The sequence below is a fragment of the Camelus bactrianus genome, chromosome 6, assembly GCF_048773025.1.
Source record: "Camelus bactrianus isolate YW-2024 breed Bactrian camel chromosome 6, ASM4877302v1, whole genome shotgun sequence".
Classification (NCBI taxonomy): domain Eukaryota; kingdom Metazoa; phylum Chordata; class Mammalia; order Artiodactyla; family Camelidae; genus Camelus; species Camelus bactrianus.
The window spans coordinates 20,665,825-20,680,780 of NC_133544.1; the positions used below are offsets into that span (position 1 = coordinate 20,665,825).

The 14,956-nt window shown below is 39.2% G+C and overlaps 1 protein-coding gene across 1 annotated transcript in view; it reads right to left on the reverse strand.

The window, feature by feature from the left end:
• Nucleotides 1-1,961: 1,961 nt before the first annotated feature.
• Nucleotides 1,962-14,956, reverse strand: part of NRXN3 (neurexin 3) — a 1,655,134-nt gene continuing 1,642,139 nt past the window's right edge. Inside the window, exon 21 of the mRNA XM_074365185.1 lies at nt 1,962-5,429. Coding sequence (XP_074221286.1) covers nt 4,504-5,429 — 926 coding nt within the window. The 3' untranslated portion in view covers nt 1,962-4,503. The remainder of the gene's footprint in view (nt 5,430-14,956) is intronic.

The window sequence follows — 14,956 nt, forward strand, 5'->3', positions numbered from 1 at the left end:
CCACTGTGCTTATAACCAGGCACTTGTACCAACATTAGCTCATTTAATTATAGAACAGCACCAAGAGGAGGGCAGTGTCCCTCCAATGTCATGGATGAAGTGAGAGTCACTGCACACTTCACTCAAGGTTTCACAGCTAATAAATGACAGACCCAGGATTCAGAGCCAAGACCCGAACTAAGCTTTTCTGATTCCAAAGCCCATGGCCAAAGTGAAACACACTGGAAAGGGATGGTGTAGTCTCAACACTTCCTCACGGAGACAATGAAAAACTATTTCTGTTAATGGACTTTAACCAAAGTATCTGAGCACATGCCACTTTGATCTCGACGAATTTACCACATTAACCAAAATCTGGAAATTTCTCTGGAAAGTTTAACATTTTCTCAAATCTGTACTTCCTTTACTTATCCCAACTTTTGGCCACTTGCTTAAAATATGCCATCAGACAGATTTATGCTACCAGATGTCAATGCCACATGTTTACTAGTTGTAATCATGCTTGCAATCAAAGTATATGGTTGGAAAAATACTAGTTTTATCAGTTATAACTATTAAACCCAAGTCATGAATTGGTAACATTTCTTGACAATTACTAAGTAAGTTGCTTTGCATTGTAGAATTTCTAGCTCCAAAAGGCAGCTATTGTGTAGTGAATAGCACAGGAAGGAGACTAACCTTGTTGAGCCACGATTCTATATCCATCACAATGAAAACACTTTATATTGTGTTTTTTTCCCACCAAACTATACTGCAAGGCAAGGTCATGGAGATGTCATATTTTTCAAATGAGGGAGCCATATCTTAGAGAGATTGTGAAATTTGCCTGTACACAGTGATTAATCCAGCTAGGGTTCAACTCAGCTCCGTCTAGCCTCAGTGCCTATATCCTTTTCATTACATCCCACTGACATCCAGGTCAGCAAGGCCTCACTTTTAACATGGCCATAAATGTACTAGCCTAGTTGTCCTTAAGCTCTTTGTGTCTGTTTCTTCACCTTTAAGATAAGGAAAATACTATCTCCCACTCAAGGATTAAACAGACTACATAAGCAAAATCACATAACAGTACTTGGCACATCATGGGCATCAATTAACAGTTGCTCTAATTTATGTAAATTATCTGAGACAAGGATCAAAAAGGGAACTTTTCGTACTTTGACATCATTGAGTCTCATTTTTTTTTTCATTCCCATGATAGTTAATAGCATAACCATTCCACTAAAGAAATTGGAAAGAACAGGGTTCAATTATATTTGTTTTACGTTTTTAATTATAACTCTTTAAAAAAAAAAAAACCGGTAACCAACATATGGCTAGAGTACAGGTGTTCGGTTAATCCACATTTCTAGATCATGGTGAAAAATGGAGAGTATTGTGATGGATTATCCAACTGGCAAAGTAGGCAAGTGCTTAAGGAACCAGCGTATCAAGGACATCTAAGATAAGAGAAAGTTTCCAGCTATGAGTGTTTGCAGAATCTTACAGTCTGAAAATCTAAAAAGAAGCTGTTAAAATTTAAGCACTCATTTAAATCTGGATTTTGGATTTAGTGCTTTTCTAAAACATTTCAGTGTGGAGGGAGGCTCGGAAAAGAAGGCATCTAAAGCTTTCCAGTGCTCCAAACATGAATATGGTTCTAGAAAACTGTTGAAACTTTGTTGACTTACAGCAAATACTTAAAATTCCCCAAAACTTTAAAAATAGAGTATCCAATGACCTCTTTCAGAATACAATACTTCTGTGATCTTACCTGCTCCAAAACCTGTTTTCCCTCCTGGCTACTCTATCACAGCAATCTAAATAATAATGCCTCAGTTGACAGAAAATATTCGTTTAGCCCCCAAATATGCCATTTTTGATAAATTTACATAAATAATTAGTAACAGGTCATAATATTTTATTTTACATGAACCTGGTCGTAGCTTACTTGGCTTTTAATACAATATGACATATTTAGACTGATCTTTTACCAATGTTTCGAAAGTAAAAATGCATCATCATACAAAGTTTTGGGAAGAACATTTTATTGCTAAGCATATCCTTGAACGAAAATGCAAATATGAAATAAAAGAGAAAAGAAAAAAGGAAAAGCAGTAACTTCACAACATTGTAAAATAAATTCCTTAAAGAGTCTGTTCATAAAACAACAGGAATATGATAGAAGCTCACATACAGAATGCACATGTTCCCATAAAATTGTCCAAATAGAAGCTTACACTGAAAGGAAGATAACAAATGTATTTTTACTCGAATAAAAAAATGTAAAGAAAGAGAGCAGGAAATCAGTTCACAAGACCTCAAGACTCCAAGAACAGCAATCTTTCACAGACATCGAGATATCATCAACTTCATATAGGTCGGGCCATGTAGGTTATCTAATGTCGTGCTTCGATACCACTTCATAATCCTTTCTTTTTCAGTGACAACAAAAAGGAAAAAATCCAAAACTCTTAACACATTGAAATATCAGATAATGAGGAACACTTCTTTCCGTACACATTAGTAAAGGCTACCATTGCTTAAGTTGCGCTTTTTGCCCCATGTCTTTATTTTTTCAAAGTCAAATATTCATGCAACTTACAAGGACCAGCAAGAGTCGATTTCTAAATCTAAACAGCTGATTGCTTTTCATCTGTACAAAAGAAATCGTATGTATCTGACCCTCCAGAGGACACATTTCGTTTTTGTGTGGATATCTGTCTTGCTTTGTCTCTTGCTTTGGGGATAGGTATGGCCACACAACCAGTTTATTGTTTTTCTGTACATTTGTTCCCTCTTTTCGAAAAGAAAGACAACTGGAACAGAAACCAAACAAACTGAAATCAACAAAGAGAAAGGAAAGAACAGTTCTCAAAGCAGTCTGTACACAGGTGGCTAAGGAATTATACCAGCAAAATGTAGTAAAATATGTAAACAAAATCTGAGAAGATTTTTTTTATTCTCTTTGACACAGGTAACTGTGACAAAATGAAAACTCACACTTTCTTCACATTTTAAGGTTAACTTTTTTGTTGTTTTGTTATTTTCTTTTAAAACAACATTCTCATTCCACGTCAAGATTTTTACAGTTTTCCTGTTTCAGTCATCCCATCAAACATACCATGATAAATATATCTGTATATATATTTATTTATATATATTATACTATTAAATTCCATTTTTTGTGTGTGTCACAGCAGCTTTATTCATTTATTATTTATTTATTTACTTTTAGAAAAGATGGGTGAAGGGAGACGTGAGCAAATGGAACGACAGAGTTCTCCATAAATGTCAGGCTACAAAATTAAACCAAACCACTATGAAAGACATTATCACGTTGGGGGTGGGGGAAGAACTATGAATTCTGCGCTCTGTTATGCCATGTTTGGCTTGTGTGACCTTTTGTGGTTCCATCAGAAGTTGAACTCCCTTATTATCTGTTTTGATTAACAGACTTTTTGTTTTGTCTTTTCTATTTGCATGCATTTCAATCAGTCACAGATCCAGCCCACCCACCCCTTCCCCTTCCCTAGGAAAGGCTCTGTTCTCATTCATGGGGCTTTTTCCTTTACCACAATTTGGCTGGGCTCATGGACAGGAACAATATTGTTAAGTAAAGCCAATAGTTCTGATAAAACCAGCCCTCATCCCATTTTTTTCAGGGCTTGGGTGGCACATTCTGGAATTCGATCCTGAAGGACCAGCTTTTCAAATCAATATGACCATCCATCACAGGATTTTGCTATGTGTTCAGCAAAGCATCGTATAGGAAACAAACAATAGATTCTAGAACCACCACAACCTGATATGTAGAGTGAACACCATGGTAGCTTTTGAGTTCATATGGCAATAGTCTCTCTTACTTTTGTTTTCTGAGGTTTTTTTTTCCCCTTCTTAACTTACGTCCAGTTTTTCTCAAAAAATAAACCAAAACCCAAAAGCCATTTTTCCCCTCAGATCTTGAAAATTTACACGCACACTGGCCAGAACCAGATAAGAGTGGGATTTTTTGTTTGTTTTTAAATTTTTTCTTTTTTTTTTTTTTTTCTGTTTTTGTTTTTTTACATAATTAAACCAAAAGAAAAAAAAAACATTGTTACAGTCAAGCTTCACAAACATCATTACAGACTCACTTGGAGTCATGGAACAAGTAAGCCATAAAGTCTTCTACCTTGGGTGAAAGGTCCTCAAGAGAAGGAAGCTTCCAAGTCTGTGAAAGTAGGGGAGCCACCTGCTTGCTCCAGGGCGCAAAGTGTGTGCTTTATGATACAGCAGGGCAGAAAGAACTTTCTGTCTCCGGGCGATGACTGAATCCAAGCAGCCATGACTGAACTTTACAGGTAGGTACATCTTTGTGTGTGTTCTTTTAAAAATGATTTTCCCCACCAGAGTCATGGTACACCCCATCTCATAGTTATAACAGTTCTGACATCTGTCAAATCTCGTTTGTTCCCAGGATTTATATCTGTATGAATAAATATCTCAGTGTTTTCAATTCACGTATTGTTGGCGGTGTCGTTTTTACACGTAATACTCTTTGTCCTTGTTTTTCTGTTTCTTGTGGCCGCTCTTCGAGCTCTGCTGCTTCTCCTTGACGAGCGTGCCGTTGCTCTGGGCCGAGTTGCTGATGTAGTTCCGCGTCTCGTCCACTTGATAGGACCCCTCGTCCCTGTTCCTGTACTTGTACATGGCGTACAGGAGGATCAAGATGCAGAGGGCGGCAGCAGCCACAATGCCGACGACCATCCCTGTTGTACTGCTGGACTCCCGGATCACCTCTGAGGCCCCCGGAACCCGTCTGACTCCCGGCTCCGTGGGGTTTGCTGTGGGCACATTACGGAACATGGGGGAAGTAATTAGTGGGCTCTTCAGTTTGGTGCTGTCTAGCTCATAGGCAGTGGGCAACGGAAGCAAGACTATATCAGGCTGGGGTTTGAGATCACGGTTATTCATTTTGCCAGCTGGCAATTTGGGTACCATCCCAGACGAGGAGGAAGCTGTGAAGCGGATCAGCTCAGGGGACAAAGATGTGGTAGTAGTCCTACTAGTTTCGGAGACTTTGTTAGGTCTAAAGTCCTTGGATTCCCACTTGGGCGCATGTGCTTTGTAGCCACCTTCGAAGATTGAAGTGGAAAGACTCTTATCTGTTACCAAGGAGAAGGTGGTGTAAAAATCTTCATCATCAGTAGGGGGCAGGTTAGAGTCAAAGGTTTCCCCTGAGCCATACCCAGATATCACCAAGCCATCATCATCACAACCATCGCTGCCTTGGTCCGACAAGCAAGGTAACCCCGCCTCAGAGGTCATGGACAGGGAATCTTTGGTGGTCTCAATAATGGTGAGGAGGGGGCGGAAGGTAGGGGGGAGTGTAATGGAAGGTGCACGAGTAGCAATAGGAGGGGTAGCTAAAGGGTCTTCTACAAGAAGAGGGATAACTAGTTCACCTCCTGGGATTGAAAAGAGAGAGAAAAACAGAATTAGTATATTCACAGAAAAACACAATTCACAGGCACGCTCAGTGAAGGTCGTTCACAGGTGCGCCTCAGAAATCATAAAACGACTTGGATCCACATACAGATCCTCTCTACGTGTAGTCTAACCATGCTAGGCTGACTTAGAGCCCGTCATATGCCTCTTGCCACCAAAACCCAAAATCCTTAGATTGGGGGCTTAGATTTTTAAAGATACTCTCAAGTAATTATTTTGATAGCATTCAAATAGGCTGTTCCCAGGATCTGCTTGTGGGATGATGACATTCAATGACACCACTGCTAATACTGACGATTGAAGCTGTGTGATGTGTGTGTGTGCGCGTGCGTGCGTGTGTGTTCACGCACACATGCATGTGATTAATCTGTGAACCACAGCACTTCTTTATTCTTCTTCTTGGGTTTCTACGCATTTTCTCCCATAGGGGTGGGAATTCTTCAGATCACTGAGATCAAGATCAGGGAACCCAAAGACCTCACCTTCAGTACTTGAAGTCACTGCCTTTTATTTCTCATTTATCAAGTGTAGTCTTCATTTACTGTATTCTAAGTAAGGGGAAATTCCAAGAGGTTGAAAAGGTTCATTTAACACACCCATTTTGACTAGGCTTTTCCAGAAACTCCCCTGACTATAAAAGAACAACTTGCTTTGCCCTGGTCCAATATTATGTTTAGACACTGCTTTTATGATGTCTGCAATATATGCTGAGCTGAACACTAGATTTTAAAAATACCCGGCCTGCATACCCATGACTTACTGGAAACTCACTTTTAGATCCAGAAATGTAGAGATAGCAAATTGAGTTTTTTTAAATCAGTGATCCTTAATTGCAGTGGATGAGATTTATCAGTTTACCCACAGACCCTAGTTACTGCATTTATAAACATGCTACGACCAGGGCAGGAAAGGAAGTTCAGAATAGTTCACTGAACCACACACAGTGCCTTGAAAATCACGGCTACCGCAGATATCCTGTGGTGAATGTTACTCACCTAATTGTAGGGCAAACGTATTACTCATGTACAGAAGCAAGATAACCAAGGTCTCTTCTTTTTGTTTTGGTTTTTTTAAATTATAGTTTATTTACAATGTTGTGTTAGTCTCTGGTGTACAGCATAGTGATTCAGCTCTACACACACACACACACATATATTATTTTTCATGATAGGTTACTACAAGAATATGGATCCCTGTGCTATGCAGTAGGACCTTGCTGCTTATCTGTTTTATATACTGTACTTAGTATCTGCAAATCCCAAACTCCCAATTTATCCCTCAAGGTCTCCTCTGTGTCTCGTTACAATGGCATTTTTCAAACAGAGAAAGAATCTCAAGAGGGCACAGTTCATGTCTCTTTATTAACTTTACTAAAAAAATTATTCCAACTATTGTTTTTTAAAAGCCCTCCGGTAGGTGTGGCATGATGGTTCCCTGCCGCCGTTGGTCAGACGGCTGAGATGCTGGTATGATACCACGGCTGAAGTCTTTCTGAGCTGCCATAGCTAAACTTCCTAGGTTTCAGGTGTGCTAAGAAAAAGTCCTCCTGAGAAGAAAGCGCCTGCACACCTAAGAAAACCTGCTTGTGTCCACATCAAATCCTTTATTCTCTGCAGAGAGAACTGGAGTCGTGAGGGTGGCAGTAATGTCCATAGTAGGTATCTTTAGGAAGGGAAGGGACCGTGGAGCATTGTACCGTCATCCCCCGCCTACCCAGTGGTGTTACTAATAAAATAAGAACCTTCCTGAGAATCTCAAGATGATATTTTGCTCTGTGCTCTAAACCCCAAGCTTCTCTTCTAGTGCTCAGAGTCTGAAACTATCCAGCAAACTGATTTTGGCAGATCTGACGAAGCTTCAGACTTGTTTTACTGGACTCGCATGCCCATTTTCCACATTGTCAACATATATACTTTATAGGGCTTGCTACTTATTTAATGCACAATTTACACACTTTTGCTAGTTTTTATAACTGGGATTTGGAACACAGGTCCCTAAAGGTAAGCCAGTCCTGGAACTAACCCTGAGGGACCGTTTCTCCTTATTCCTCTGGTTGGGGAGGCCCTGAGTGTTATGTTGAAGATGATACACAGAAGAAGGCGTGTTTGTGTAAGAAAAGAGAGTAGGGAGACAGGAGTGAAGGCCCATGTTTAAAGGGACCCTAGGGGTTGCTCAGGGATGATTTTGTTTTCCTTCAGAGAACAAGACAGGGTTTTTTTTTACCCACCTCTCCTAGAACAAAGGTTTAGCAGGTGTGTTCTTTCCCTGACACATGTACCGAGAGTGATTTGTTCCTTAGGGAGATGATAAACACCGACCCAACATATGTTAAGCAGAGAGGAAACTGGGAAGAGGGACAGGAATGACTGATTTGTTGGGAGGCAAAGCCCTGGCACAAATAACTTAAATATAAAGGCCAATTGTGAAGTAGGACGCTAGCGTCCCTTTAAGTGACATTAAGAGCACTGTCTTCGTGACTGCAGAGTGGCATTCATTCGCAATGTTAGCGTACCATCTGTGACACCCAACTGGAGTTTCACATTTGCCTGTTTTCTTTTTTTTTTTTTTTTCACTCTCTTTTCAATCCCAGCTAAAGCTTCCACAGTTGTCTTTGTTGTGAAAAAAAATCTACAGACTCTACAAACTGCTCACTCTGCCGTTGAATCACTCCCACTTTCCTTTGCCGTTCTCTTCTCATTCAACACCCTAATGTGAGCATCTCTCTTGGCGCAGGAAAAAAAAAAAGTAAAAAATAATCTTTTTCATAGTGGTTGGAAAGAGGGACTGGATCTCACTAATTTACGAAGAGCTTCTAAAAGGTTGGTGAGCCCCTAAGTGAAAGGATGACAGCTTATTTCAGAACTAAAATGATGGGTGCGCTATTGCAGAGTTAAATACCAGAATCTGTTAACGCTGCTAATCTTCAATTTCCTTTGCCATTTTGTTATTAATCCTGGCAGCAGGGATAAAAATGATAAATCATGCCCCACCCCACCCCTGGTCAGGGAACTATGAGCCCAAATTCTGGTCTTATTAAACAATGAAATGGTAGAAACTTTCATAACTCCCTTTTCCTGGTATCTCAAGGAATTAGAAGAATGTCTTTAGTTTAAAAGAGAGTCCTCTGGGATGCGGGAGCTGGTGTTACACAGGGGAATTTTAGTGAAAATAGGTGGGAAACTTGAGATGATTGTAAATGTGACATTGCTGGGGCAGGTGTGTAAGATGGGGCGTATAAACCATCTTAATATCAAAATCCATTTTTAAGATTTAGGGTGATTCTAGTGTCTTGGGGGAGTCCAAGGGCACACATTACTTTAGATAAGGAGGTGAAATGTAATTCTCCCACTATTAGATCCTTACTAGAAATAACTTACAGTGTGGGAGGCTATTTAAGACTATGTTTATTTGGATTAATCAAAAGTGACTTTCCTCAGAAATGCTGGAGCAGCTGATAATTTTTTTTCCCTACTGCCCAAAGGCCATGGAGTCAGTGATCACCAGATGTCTATGCTTAACAAGGTATTCACAGAAACAGCAAGCCTAAAGTCATAAGAGGCAGAGAGATGCAAAACCTGTAATCCATCAAAACTCTAATTTTACTATTCCATCCCCAGAATTTTTCTTTGGTTTGGAATAAGAACTATCTGTATTCCTTAAAGTTAGCATTTTAAATCAGGAATATATACCCTTTCTTGACAGGGTTGTGCTTTTCTTTAAACCAGAGAGATCACCAGGGATATAAAAGGTCTATTTTAGCCCTGAAGGCTGCCCTGCTTTTTGGCTTTATGAGTGTATTTATAGATATATAATTCATGTGTCTAGGGCTGATATTCAGCACAAGGGGTTCTCTGCCACCGAAAAAGACAGTGTATTAAAAATTTAATAGAACTCTTCTGAGCTGTGAGAATGTTGTAGGTGATGGTGATGTAGTGGGTCATCTCAAAAAACAAGAAGAGCAGGATGGAGTTTCAGTGTGGCTGCAACCTTTGCCTCTCTGGAGATTCGTGAGTCTAAGGAGTCACAAAAATACGAAAAACAATGACACCGACAGCAAGACTCTGGGGGAGGTCACCATGCTCCAATTCCTTGAATTTTTTTTGTCTATATTTAGGCTCTTTACCTCCTCTCTTATTTGAATTCTTGTCTAATTCTCTGCTGAGAAGTTCACATACAATGAAGAGAAATCATCTTTTCACCACTAAATTAGTTACTAAGTGACAATCATTTAGTTATCTGGTGCCACAGAAGTGTCTACGTGCAACACATACATATCCGGAAGCTTGTAACCGTGAAATTGTTCTTCGTTCATCCTCAGAAAAAATACTCATGGACAGATACAGCAAGTCCCTGGGAGGAAGACACCAGAAAAACACAAGTGTCTCAAAGGGGCTCAACTTTAAATTAACATTTTAATGAAATGAGAATCTCTAGGTAGGACATTTTTTCCCCTAGTTTATCTGAAATGGGTTTGAGTCTAAAAGGCTACAGATTCTGTTTTCAATATATGTTCAGGTAAGATTGAGACAGGAAGGAAGGGGGCAGGGCACAGCCATTCAAGGAATAATACAGCAATTAACACCAGGATGGTGGAAGATTCAACCCCCAGCGGGCCTTGAGGCTCAAGATGGTGGGAGACGTGACTTCTAGTGTCTTGGGGGAGTCCAAGGGCACACATTACTTGAGATAAGGAGGTGAAATGTAATTTTCCCACTATTAGATCCTTTCTAGAAATAACTTAGAGTGTGGGAGGCTATTTAAGACTATGTTTATTTGGATTAATCAAAAGTGACTTTCCTCAGAAATGCTGGAGCAGCTGATAATTTTTTTTTCCACTGCCCAAAGACCATGGAGTCAGTCATCACCAGATGTCTATGCTTACCAAAGTATTCACAGAAGCAACAAGCCTAAAGTCATAAGAGCCTGCATTTAAAACAAATGACTAGCCTTTTATTAAACTGATTTATGGATAGCATCCTCAACAAAAATAAAAGCTTTCAATTCAGTCAGATAAAATAACACTCCATTCAGGAGGTTCTTAGTTTTAAACCCAAAATATCTTCCAACGTGCCAAACAATATAATGTAAATCAAGGCAGATAAAGCCAATTCATTAAAGCTTCTCAGTTGGAAACGTGTTCCTTATCCACCCTTCGGTTTCATATTTCTAAAACAGTTTCAGATAATGCTAATATCTAAAATTAAAGTGAAGCAAGTAACCTCTTTATTTAAAAATTGTATAGCACTTCTTGCCAATCTTCTGTTTCCAGAGGCACATGAGGCAATCCTGAGCCAAATGCCTTTGAGGTAAAGGTACAGCGTCACCACAGAGTCACACAGAATGGCAATACCCACCTGAAAGGTTTCCTAGTAAAACTTTAGATGTGAAAATCACCATGCTTCTTCTTGGGAGGATCTTAGGGTCCTTTTAAAGCTTACCTGATTAAATCCTTGAGAGAAATGGCAACCAGTAATAGAAAGGGACAAGGAAAGAGAAGAAGAGGAGAGAGGGGCAGAAGGGAGAGAGAGAACTGGACGCCTACTCTGTGTGTGTGTGTGTGTGTGTGTGTGTGTGTGCGCGTGCGCGCGCGCGCGCCTGTGTGCTTTCACCAGTAGTTCTGTACATCGGAAGGCACCACGTTATAGGACAATGGTCTAAAACACTTGGGATTCTTGGTGTCTTTATTTTCAGTAAAACTGATTTTATAGTTTGTGGTGATGGTGATACTTTAATCCTGGATAACCAAACTCTACCATAGTCACTTGAGAGTACCTTATTTCCCCTTTGCCGAAGGAAAATAAAGGGCTGATTTCCCTGAATGCTTTCTAAGCCGTTAAATTAGGATGTAATTACCACTGATAACACTTGGAGTGCACTAATTTTCTTTTCAGGGACAGGCCTCCCATAGGTTGCATCCAATTTCATATCCCACTGTAGAGCCTACCATTACATTCAAGGCTTTAAAAGTTGGTTCAGGCAAAGAGGCCAGGCTTCCTTCAGATGGTAAGAGCCATTTACCCACACCCTTCAACCAAGAGTAGAATTCACATTGATTATTAGTAGCAAATCAGCACAAAACACAACAGTGAAAATTAAGCAAACAGACATAAATGAAATAAAATATGTAATACTGTCTTCAAAATCATGTAGTAGGAAATAAAATCAACGTCAGGGCCAAAGTAAGCTGGAGGGAAGGAGCAGATAACATTAACGAGGCATTCACAATATAAGGACACAAAGAAAAGTAAAAGCAAACAAATAAGAGGCTGCTTTAGAAAAAAACAAAGAAAGAAATCATATCCATATAGACAAAATAATTTAAATTAAAAAAAACATACTGTATTAATTTATAGTCAACTTACATCAACAAATTGCCCGCATGTTTTTTGGCATGAAAGAAAAATTTACAAAAGAAAGTTGTGTAAGAATGCTCTTGGACAAATAGAATTGCCACATTCTTGTAACTTGCTTTTTTGTTGTTGTTGTCATTTCTTTAAGAACTTTTGAGCAAAATGTCTAATTTTTCAAATATAATAATTTACAACAGAGGATGATACAGGGAGGCAACAACACATACATCCACACCACATAACATGAAAAGAAAAAAAATCTGCACTTTAACAATTTTTTTTACTTTGAGGGGCTGGGGAGGGCATCAGTTTTGAATTTGCAATAATTCTGATTGCAATGGTTGAAAAAAAATTTTTTTAAAAAACCTGTTTAATTTTATAATTTGCCTTTAAAAAAATCTATCAATCTAGAGGGTTTTGAATGAATTTCTGCATTATTAGAGGTTCTCAGATATAGATGTAATTGTACATTTGTTTGTCTTTTTGACAAGTTTTAGACTCTTTAATTTAAGGGGATGGATGACAGCACATAGATTTGAACAATGCTAGAGAAAGGAGGGGGTTGGGAGGGAGAGATGCGGAAGGGGAAGGGTCATATCTAAGAGTGTACAACACAGGAGATGAAGATGATGGGAGTAAATGTGTAAGTGAGTCGCCATGTCCATGTAAGGGCGGCGCGGAGTGATCTAGCTGCATTAGAGCTTCTGGCTGTAAGGAAGGGATGGGCAATATACAAAAACAAATGAGCCTACACATGCCCATCTACAGAAATAAAGAACAGAACTCTAACACTGACAATCTCACACACCCTAAGCTGCAACTTCTTCAACATGCAATTTACTCCAAAAATCATGACAGTTTTCATTAAAGATTTTCAAATAATAAAAACAGTTAAACTTTTTTTCTGTACTAAAAATAGCCAAAATACATAAAATAATAATAGTAATATTCATAATAATGATCCAAAGGTTAAAAGCAAAAACAAGGAGACTAGATTTATGCATTCAAGTTGAACAACTTCATCGGCAGCCACACAGCCCCATCTCGAGTTGTGTGTGGTGGGGGGTGTGAAAGATCCTCAGAGGGGACTGAAAGGCATAGCCGTGTAGGGAGCCCGCTTGCTGGGTCATTCATTACTTCCCTCTATAGAAAGGCTACTGTCTGAATGACGTCACCCACCTTCCCCGTGCCACCCATTGAGCACATGACTCTAGGTGAGACTGGGCTTATTTAAGAGATGTGGATGTGGGGATGCTGCAGCTGAAGTTGTTCCACATTTAAAGAGGGAGTGGGGAAAAATTGCAGAAAACAATTCATAACTTTTTTTTTTTGCCACAGTTTTGGGTAAAACCAAATCTAAAGATCTAGCAATTAAAAAGAAACACATTGATATAGATAGATAGATAGATAGATGGATATAATACAAAAAGCACTTAATTCCCAAACAAGAAGGGAGCAAAGAACAAAAAATAATTTAAAGAAGAAAGTATTCCACACACTTTCAGAGATGAACAACCAGATGCACACGCTGAGCCGGCACAGACAGAGCAGTCAGGGGACACTTTTTTTTTTTTTTTTTTTGCTTTATATTTTCTGGCTTATTGATTCCCCTTTTGGTGATAGCCAACATTAAAAACAAATTTTGTGTTTTCTTGAAAAATAAATTTTGCATTTCCTTTAAAAATGCTTTTGTTTCAGTTTTGCATCTTTTAAAAAAATAAAAAGGGCGTGCAGTCTGGATGTACGTCATAAGGAGACATTTAAGAGAGAAGAAAGAGGCTCAGACTGACAAATGGGTAATTGTCTATCATCCTTTAACTGTAGGAATATTAATCAAGTTAATACATGCTTAAAGTAAGTTGCATTTAGGGAAAATAGAAAAACAGAACAGCAAGCTAGGGTTGGGAAGAGGTCAGCAAGACAAAAACCAATTTGGGAGTAGGAGGAAGGTACTGGATTTAGTTTCATGCCTTTCCAGTAGGGGCAAAGGGCATCCCGGGGATTCTTGCCAATTCTGTTCTTGTAAGCGTGTGCATGTATACGTGTACGTGTGTTGGGGGTTGAAGTAAAGCCTGTAGTGGCAGGAATTGAGGTAAAAATACATGTGGGTTCATGTGTTCTGCTCTAGGAAACTTAGCCCATATTCATTCATAGCCTCAGAAAGCACATTCTGTAAGACACAGAGGGGTTATAATTAATGCTGCTTCTTATGTGTTCTCAGGCTTGGCCAAACTGGCAGGGCACCATGGGTGAGAAGGGTGTTAATCAAATGAACCTGATAAATGGGGAAATAGCTGCTTTTTTTTTTTAAGTAATAGGGGCAAAATCCCTCTTCACTCTTCCACTTAAAGAACACAGTGGCACAGTGGCAGTAAACCACAAGATATTCAGGAAATGGGTACAGTTTATTTGAATTACGTTGGGGAAACCGTGTCAGTCTTCCAGAGAACATCTGGAAAACAAAATACTCCACTCACTTTACGTAGAGGAAAGGAGAAAAGAGAGAGAGTGTGTGTGTATGTGTGTGGTGTGTGTGGTGTGTGTATGTGTGTGTGTGTATGTGTATGTGTGTGGTGTGTGTGTGTATGAAGAAGGGACAAGAGGAAGGACGTTTTAGAAATGGCCTCAGCCTCTACTGGAAGAGATCACGAGAGTCATAGTAAATATTTTCTCCCTGTGAGAGCATTAATGTTCAACCAAGGACTGGGAAACCCGGGTAGGCAAACCACAAAGGTAAGACACTTGAGAGCACCTGATTCTGACAGCCAATTCCAACCACTCCTAAGAAATTTTTTGGGTAAGTTTGACGAATAGAATAAATTGTGAGGATGAGTCAGACTTTTGTCCCCTATGGGACGCCCCTTTTATTATTTTATTTTAAAATAATGAATGTGTCCCCATGGGTCAGTCCGTACCAAGATTTTTAGTCTCTGGTTTTATAATGGTAATCATTAGTCTAGGAACTTCACAAAGGGCAGCTGGGAAGCTTTAGGAGGAGGAAAAAAAATCCCAATAATATAGGAAAAGAAAAACCCTTGTTACCGTTTAGTTGAATTTTTTTGAATAATTATACTTTTAACATTGAATTTTATTGTACAAGAAGACTCTATAAATGTTTATATGGCCTCACAAGGCAT